Raw genomic sequence first — 9,100 nt, forward strand, 5'->3', positions numbered from 1 at the left:
AACAAACAAAAAGCGACAGAGATCTCATATATGGGCATAAAATGGACGCAGATAAACAGATATCATAAAGGGACACAGACAGACAGATACAGAGATCTCCATATATGGGCATAAAATGGACGCAAATAGACAGATATCTCCATATATGGGCATATATGGGCATAAAATGGACCCAGAACTATATCTGCAGTGATCTCCAAATATGGACATAAAATGGACGCCGACAGACAGATACAGATATCTCCATATATGGGCATAAATGGACACAGGCAAACAGATGGTCAAAACGGGTCCTATGACAACAGGTATAATGGGGTTTGCATTAAAGGGCGGGGCATTCATTCCCTATTTACATCTTCCCGAGTTGGCCAGGTCGTCGACTAGGTCGCCCGAAGGGCGGCCCAGCGTCTAGTATATATTAATAAAGGATAAAATAAAATACTAATTTGACATACGTGTTATGCCCATATATGGAGATCCCTATCCCAATGTCATCAATATTAAGGACATATCTGGGAATGCCCATATTTGGTAATGCCCATATATGGGCATATGGGCATGTTTTGACATAACATTGTTGACTATCATGCAGGGGTCTCCATATATGGGTAACTGGTCCCATATGCATCACTAGCCAGATGGCGACATATGCCACCTGGCCAGATGGCGACATGTGACCTCGCCCTAAAGGGTGAGGTCGCATGTCGTTCTGAGGCGTCTTACTAGTAATACCTGACTCCACCACAACGCAGGGTCAGTCAGGTACTTCTCACTTCCGTTTTGGAACAGAGCTGCTCCTCTTAAAATGAGAGTGGACTTGACTTTGTAACTTATAATACTCACACAACACAGAGTCAGTCTGTCTCATAGCAGGAGTCCAGATCATATTCGTCCTCCTCCTCAGAATGTCTCAGAATCGTCCTGGTCCACCTGCATGTGGAGGTTGACGCTCTGATTCCTGCTGTGGAGGGTGATGGCCATCATCATCATCATCATCATCATCATCATCATCATCATCATCATCATCATGGTGGCCCTGACAGCCTGTGTCTGTGTGGTGGAAGAAGTCAGATCTAAATATGTACTTGAGTAAAAAAAATATTAAAGAGTTGTTGTAAAATTTACTTTAAGTACCAAAGCTCACAATGTGTTGCGTTGTGAGCTTTTAGATCTGCTATTTTCAAATAGCCAAGGTGTAAAATAGGTATGTTTTATAATAGCCTATTTATTTTAAATGTATTCCTGCAAAGTAACTAGTAACTAGTAACTAAATATTTCGAATAAATGTAGTGTAGTAAAAGTAGGCCTACAATATTTGGATCTGAGATGTAGTGAAGTAGAAGTAAAAAAAAGTATTGGAAATTTGAAATACTCAAGTAAAATACAAATAACTAAAAAATGTACTTAAGTACAGTAATCAAGTAAATGTACTTAGGTACTTTAATCTGTGGCTAGGCTACCTGTAGCATTTCAGGGTCAGTTCCTCTCCAGGCTCTCCAGAGGCAGTAGAGATATGGCCGCTAACGTTGGCTACAACAACAACAACAACAACAACAACAACAACAACAACAACAACAACAACAACAACAACAACAGGCTGGTTGGCCTGGCCTGTAGGGCCTGTGTAGTCCATGGTGGATCCTGTGCAGTGTTGGGCAGTAACGAATTACTAATAATATATTACTGTAATTTTATTACTTTATCCAGTAACGAGTAGTGTAAGGTATTACTCTGCCAAAAACGGTAATATATAACGCTTTACTCAGCCAAAAAAACACCTCGTTACTCGTTACTTGTGCCTCTCTGGCAGGAGAGGAGAGCAGCGCATCATGCGCATGCAGCTGCTTAATTGAAGGTCGTTAACTTCTTTTGAAGTCCTCTGAGAGCCTAGGTCAACTTGACACAGTAGCGCAGCGAGTCGTAGATTGCGTTGCGACACACACACACACACACACACACACACACACACACACACACACACACACACACACACACACACACACACACGAAGAGAGAGAGAGAGAGAGAGAGAGAGAGAGAGACCCTCCTCTTCTCATTTACACACAAAGACACAAGCTCCCGTATCTCACACACAGGGAGAAGTAGTTTCTCTTCATCTCTGTGGTGCTGGATTGTTTTTCAATTTACAGATACTCCTAATAAAGTAGGCTGCTTTCTGACTATATCCCTTTATTCTGAGGGAAAGACCATACAGATAATGAGAAAGTAGTCGCCAGCACTCAAGGAATATCCTTTTTATATGATTTTATTTACCTCAATGCATGGACAGTATACGGACGCGTTTCGGCCCTTCGGCCTTCCTCAGCGTTGCATGAATGCAAAGTCAGGAAATGACGTATATAAATACATTGCGTCACAATCAATGTGATCAGTAGCAGCTGGCAAAGCTGTTATCACATAAAATAAAAAATAAACAACTTGCAATACAATTGCATTACATGCTTTGGTACCAAGGACAAATATTATGTATATATCATTTTTTTTTAAACAGTTGAATGTACAAAATACAAAAGTACAAAAACACTTATGATGACAGAGTCGACTCCCTATGAAAAGGCGCCCCCTAGGGGTCTTGGACTGGCCAGTCCTATGGTTTGTGAAGACCAAAATGACACTGATCAATAGTGCTATAAGTAGTAAATATGAATTATAAAATGTAAAAAGTTAGTCGGAGGAAGAGGACAATTGGACACACTGTTTTATTTAAGGCCTCCAAGTAGGAACCTCTTAATGGACTCCAATGTATTAAGTATTAGACAAATATAAGAAATGTATTAAGTATTAGACAAGAATAAGAAAAGTTATAATGAGAAATGTCTCCATTTACAGGAAGCAGCTCAGTAGGAGCTCTTCATTTAAGCCCTTGGGCTGTTCAGTCTGGAGTGTGTGTATCCAATATGCCTCTCGCTGCAACAAAGCTTTATCTCGATCACCACCTCTCTTTGGTGGATTCACCAATTCAATCCCCATGAAACGCAGAGTGCAAACATCATGACCCACATCATTGAAATGTCTAGCTACTGACGACTTTTCGTCTTTATTTCGAATAGAACTTTTGTGTTCCGAGAACCTGGTTTTGATTTCTCTGATTGTTTTGCCCACATAACAAAGTCCACATGGACATTTTAATAGATATACAACATGTTTAGTTTTGCAGGAAATGCGGCCCTTGACCAAGTATTTTTTCCCAGAGTGTGGATGTAGAAATGACTCGCCTTTGATCATTGCGTTACAATGCAAACCATCTAGCGTACGTGGTGCCTGATGAAGAGCTATTGTAGATTATTATTATTATTATTACCCGTATTACCCATTATTATTATTATTATTATTAGTAGTAGTAGTAGTAGTAGTAGCAGTAGTAGTAGTAGGCTAGTAGTAGTAGTAGTAGTAGTAGTAGTAGTAGTAGTAGTAGTAGTAGGCTAGTAGTAGTAGTAGCAGTAGTAGGATTTATGTATGGCGGGTGGTCTGTGTGCATATGGAGAAACACAGCGGATTAGCCATTATCCCTTACATAATGTTATGGTGGAGACCATATCGGCTGGGTATATATGTAGGTAACTGGGTTTTTGAAGCGGTTTTGAGTGGCTTTGTGTGTATCACGCCCATATATGGTCATTTTAGACCAGAATGAACAGGCTTTTTCAAAAACAGAATGTCCGTTTAATTACCATATATGGTGATCTCAGTCCAGAATGAACAGGGTTTTTCAAATACACAATGTATGTCACCTCATGTCCATATATGGTCACTCCAGGCCAGAATGAACAGGTTTTTCCTGTCCCGTACGTGCAAAATATCAGTCCAGAATGAATAGGCTTTTTCAAAAAGCAAAATGTGTGTCCCATGTCCATATATGGTCATTTCAGTTCAGAATGAATAGGCTTTATCTGTCCTGTACGTCCAGAATATGTGTGCGGTGTCCCTCCCGGTCAGATGAATGGATACTTTGAGGATTGGTCAAGCTTCACATGATAATTTGGCCTTCAGGTTTTATCTGTCTTGTACATGCAATAGGTCTCACCTATTGCAGCAATGACAAATCCATAAGAGCAAAAGCAAAGGCACAATAAGAATATACAGATGCTAACAGAATGGTAAAAAGGAGCATTAAGGCAGACAAGAGTAAATACATTGAAAATCTAGCAGAAGTTGAAAAATTTAGTAGGCCACAAAGATAACAGAAACTGAAATAATTATAGAGGGATGCAGTTGACAAACAACTAAGAGACCAGCAAGCAGGACTCTTTATATATTTTTTTAAAACCTATTATACCGGCTGTCATACCGGCTCTCCAGACAATTCTATACTAAGATTCACCGCTTCACTTCGAACCGAGGTTTGATTTTTTGAAGACTGTAGCCCTGAAATGGCTTGGATTCTGGGAATCTATGTATGTATCTAGGTAGGTGACACCCACAGCCAATGAGAGACCAGCATTCCTGGTGATGATGTCAGCAGAGTTTGGTATATAAGAGCGCTCTTGGTAATGTCTTCATTAAGAGGTGAAGACATCAGGGACATGAGGCCAGCAGTGCACACCTCGTGGCGCGCTCTGCTTGCGCACAAGTAGGCCATGTGTGGCCTGCTTGAGCTTAAGGCGCAAGTTGGCACCTCGACAGAGTGCAGTTCTAGTTTGGTTTATTTTATTTTTTCTGGATCAACGTTTAGCCAATCAGGAAGCAGCATTCTCGGTGACGTCACCATCATAGAGTAAGTCTATTGAGTTCAATGGAGGAGTGGTGCTAGCTTGAGGAATGGTCAAGCTTCACATGACAATTTGGCTCCAGACAATAAATAAGCAACCACACTTGCAATTTCCAATTGCATCTCTCTAGTTCTTAACCTGTTCTTAACCTGTTGTGTTTCACACTGCCATGTGAAGCAAGCTCCACTGTGAAGTTACACTTAGCTTCCCCAACACTGCCAGTTCCCCAACACACAAGTTACACAAATATGAATGTAGCTCAGCTGCAAGTTACAACAAAATATAGCTCAGTTACGTAACTCAACTACATGTAACTTAGCTTCCCCAACACTGAACATAAGTCCTAACGTATGGACACAGTCACCAAGTGACACTGACTTAAAGGACAACTCCGCCCTAAATAACATCTAGACTCATTTTCCTACTTAGATTGATTCAAAATTACTTTATGGGGTCTATTAGGCAGAAAAGCCCCTGTTGTCCAGTTTCCCCAACAGAATCCAGCAGCTCTCATAGCATAGAGTGGAGTCCATAAGCCTCTCGCTTTTACACTATCTGCTGCTGCAAAAGGGATTTTCTTTTTCATGAATGTGTTACTGGTTGTCATTACAAACAAACACATCCATGCCTTGGTTGTCCCACACAAGCCACCACAATCTCATAAATCATGTTTTGGGCTGAGCATTTGGCACAACTGCCAATCAAAGTACTGACCAATCACAGCACATCTTTTCCGGGACTTGGCAAAACACATAAAAGCATAACATATAGCATTTAGCAGAGTGTGATGGCTTGTGTGGGACAACCAAGGCATGGATGTGTTTGTAATGACAACTAGTAACACATTCATGAAAAAAGAAACACTTTTGACCACAGCAAATAGTGTAAACGTGATAGGCTTTATAGGCTCCATTCTATGCTATGAGAGCTGCTGGGTTCTGCTGGGGAAACTGGACAACAGACCCCATGGACATTGATTTTGGATATAAGTAGGAAAATGAGCCTAGATGTTATTTAGAGTTGTCCTTTAATCCAAATGTATGGGAAACACACCAAGTAATAATATAATATAATATAATATAATATAATATAATATAATATAGGCCCCACGCCTTGGAGTTTTTTTTTCTTTTTTTTTTCACAGTACATTTGCACATACGTGAACTTTGTCCTCTGCTTTTTACCCATCCTAAAACAATTAGGAGAAGTGAGCAGCCATATATGGAGCTCGGGGAGCAATTAGGGATTAAGGTCTTGCACATCGACACATACCGTAGCTGACCTGGCCGGGAATCGTACCTGGGACAACCAGGAGCTCTGGCTCCCCAGGCAGGCTCACTAACCATTCACTAACCATTCAGAATGGCTCCAACAGCAATGGCTATGGCGTGACAATAATAAGGCGCGAACAACATGGAAGTAAAGCCAGAGTGTGGTCTTGTGTGTGGCTCTGACTCAAACTCACATTCTGCTGATGTCTCGACTCTGGTTGAACAATATAGTAGTAGGGTTCTCAGGCCCAGGGGCCCATAATATTGTTCCTGGCGACAAAGGTGGCTCTTCATGGTACATTCAAACAAATAATCTCTATTCAATGCGCACACACAAAAGCTGATCATTACAGGGGTAGACCTACTGTATAGGGCCACACCCTGAAGAGCACAGTGAAACATAGGCCTACCTGAACGCTCAATATGTTGATCAATGTAGGTTATGTCCATTTTGAGAATACATTTTTCATTTGCTTTCCGTTTTCCATGACTGCGCAGTATAATTTAAATGTGCCTTTTTCTTGATACCTTCCTACAATTAGCAATTTAATTTTTCTTATTTTTTATAAACACATACAATGTAAAATAAAATGTAGTTAAGCCTTTTCAACTTGAAATAAAAGGGGTCTGAGGAACACTCACCCAGAACTCGGAGATGGGTTTCTTCTGCCAGGTTGACTCCTTTCTTGCTTACCATAGTCACTGCATAATCTCCACTGTCTGTGCTCTTCAGTGGGCCCAACGTCAGGATGCCGTTGGTCTTATTGACGGTCACACGTCCCTTGTAATCATCGCCGATAATCTCCAGATTGGGGACCACCACGGTAACAATTTGTATGAGTCCGTCTTTGGACTTAAACGACCAGTCTATGAACAACAATCCTTCCTCGGGTTCCACAGCGGGCTTGAAGGTGTAAGACTCCCCAAAGGTTGCGTAAACTTGTCCGTCGGGATGGTCCTGCCCCGCACAGCATCCTAAAAGCAACGCCACGATTCATTACAGTACACAACCCTCAACATAATTTAAATTTGGGATATGACCATCAACAGTTGTGGGACTGGATTAACTAATTATTAGTTTTAAAAGCATTTCATTCTAATACGGGAATAACTGTTTGATACAGAGACAGCAATACAGAGACAGCAATACAGTATATAGGTGTCTCCCGTTGGATGCATCCATCAATTTGAAGTCTGGAAACAAATGTATTGATGGATTTAGCAGAATGTTATGAAGTGAATCTCCGGCCTGCACAATTTGTGTTCTATTCAATCTCTCTGTTTGCAAAGAAAATCTCAAATGTTAATTATTATTAAACCGGCACATCCTGTCAGTCGGTCCGTAACACCTCAATGTCTATACAGTAGTTGACCTCAATGCCTATGGCTGACCAGCCCATATATGGATGCTCATTCTGACATCACCAGGATGACTCCCATATCTGTGAATGGCAACACACACACACACACACACACACACACACACACACACACACACACACACACACACACACACACACACACACACACACACACACACACACACACACACACACACACACACACACACACACACACATATATACAGTATATATATATGTCAGCCTAACCAATATGCTAACCATAACTCCTCGTGTACATGGATCTCCATATGGGTATCAGGGATCTCCATATGTGTATCTGGTCCTTAGGCGTCTTACAGGTAATATTGTATCTTACCTGCGTCCATCTGTCTGTCCAGACAGATCAGAAGCAGAATCCAGACACACATCATCTTCCCAGTGTGAAGCAGTCTGCTGGACAAAGTGTATACTCAAGTAAATACTCAAGTATTCACAAGTACAAGTATCCAGAGTGAGCTACAATAAGCAAGGTCAACACATACATAAAATGCATATAGAGACAGTGTAGTGCCTCAGTAAACTAGGATCACAGGCAGTGCTTTCTTTGATTGGATCCGACACCTATTTGATTGGATCCGGGACCTTCCCTGTCAATCCAAATAGTGCTATTTGGGTGCGGTCAAAAAGGACAAAAAAGGAAAAACACAAAAAGAAAAAAAGAAATAAAAAGAAACTGTAGCGTGTGACAGTTTACGCTCGCAGCCCGCGCTCCGGCACCTATTCATTGACATATTAAGCAGTAATCACAGGCAAACGAAAAACCTAGCATCTGTCTAAACAATATACTATCAAGAGGATGTGTTTATGTTGCCCGCCTCCATGGGGGTCAGATGTCGGGTTGCCTGTATAAGATATACTGTACGCTTAACTTTTCCATTCCACCAACTATTACATCAATACTATTCCTCCCAGAATTCTCCACGAATTTCACACGTTTCTGACTGCATTCAGAATGATGTTTCATATCTGTGCTTTAGTGTTTGTCCCACTCCCTTCATGTGACAACATGCTAACAGGAAAGTAAGGGGCACGTCCACTGACTATAGACAGTAGCACAGCACAAACCAGTATTGCACAACACCCTTGACAACATTGATGCTTAACATTTATATCATTATTATTCAGATTATTATATTCCATTTTACTAACCTGCATAAGGTATAAACAGTCAGGACACAGGCTCTGTTCATTTCTCAATACCCGAACACAGGCTTGCGCTTGAGAGCCACTAGTTAATGTTTGAGAGACACCAAGAAAAGAAAAAAAAAACATTAGGAAGGAAGCCCAAATAAACACAAATGCCAATTTTTACAAGAGCCCAAAGTCCCTAACCCTGAATAAATAATATATAAATAGGTTAGACTAGGACAAATGTGGGAGTATTTTAACGAAGGGAAACAATTGACTGATGTTGTAGGCAGGCAGGCATGCATTCTCTGATATGTACAGTATGTAGCCCATACTTTACCTTCTACAGTATGTAAAAGTCCATATATGGGTATTCCCTAGAATCCCTTTTATGCCCATATATGAAGATCCCTGATGTTGCCTGTCACTTACATGAAAACTGAAACTTTTTAAGTGAAATTACTGTCCTTACCTTTAAACCTTTGAATGCAGTAAAGCATCATTAATGTTACGCTTCATGTGTCTTGTCTTGTCTTGTCTTGTCTTGTCTTGTCTTGTCTTGTCTTGT

The 9,100-nt window shown here is 40.8% G+C and overlaps 1 protein-coding gene across 2 annotated transcripts; it reads right to left on the reverse strand.

The window, feature by feature from the left end:
• Positions 1-2,279: 2,279 nt before the first annotated feature.
• Positions 2,280-8,639, reverse strand: LOC308283445 (uncharacterized protein). 2 transcript variants are annotated; one of them, XM_080723877.1, is made up of 4 exons: positions 8,554-8,639; positions 7,721-7,797; positions 6,644-6,976; positions 2,280-4,045 (listed from the first exon to the last, which is right to left on the reverse strand). In XM_080723877.1, the coding sequence occupies exons 1-4, from the start codon at positions 8,592-8,594 to the stop codon at positions 4,008-4,010; spliced, it is 489 nt and encodes a 162-aa protein (XP_080580003.1). In that variant the 5' UTR covers positions 8,595-8,639; the 3' UTR covers positions 2,280-4,007. The 2 variants fall into 2 exon arrangements, 1 of the variants encoding a protein (XP_080580003.1); XR_013961923.1 differs by lacking the exon at positions 2,280-4,045 and having other exon boundaries at positions 5,478-6,976; positions 7,721-7,794.
• Between the last annotated feature and the right edge of the window lie 461 nt (positions 8,640-9,100).

Source organism: Nannobrachium achirus (genome assembly GCF_963921795.1).
Source record: "Nannobrachium achirus genome assembly, chromosome: 4".
In the NCBI taxonomy this organism is placed as follows: Eukaryota; Metazoa; Chordata; class Actinopteri; order Myctophiformes; family Myctophidae; genus Nannobrachium; species Nannobrachium achirus.

Coding starts and splice junctions, on each gene's coding strand:
- LOC308283445 (XM_080723877.1), bottom strand. CDS start 8,594: ATGAACAGAGCCTGTGTCCTGACTGTTTATACCTTATGCAG. Junction 6,977..7,720: donor GGACAGACAGATGGACGCAG/GTAAGATACAAT, acceptor CGTTGCTTTTAG/GATGCTGTGCGGGGCAGGAC. Junction 4,046..6,643: donor AACCCATCTCCGAGTTCTGG/GTGAGTGTTCCT, acceptor TTGCTGCAATAG/GTGAGACCTATTGCATGTAC.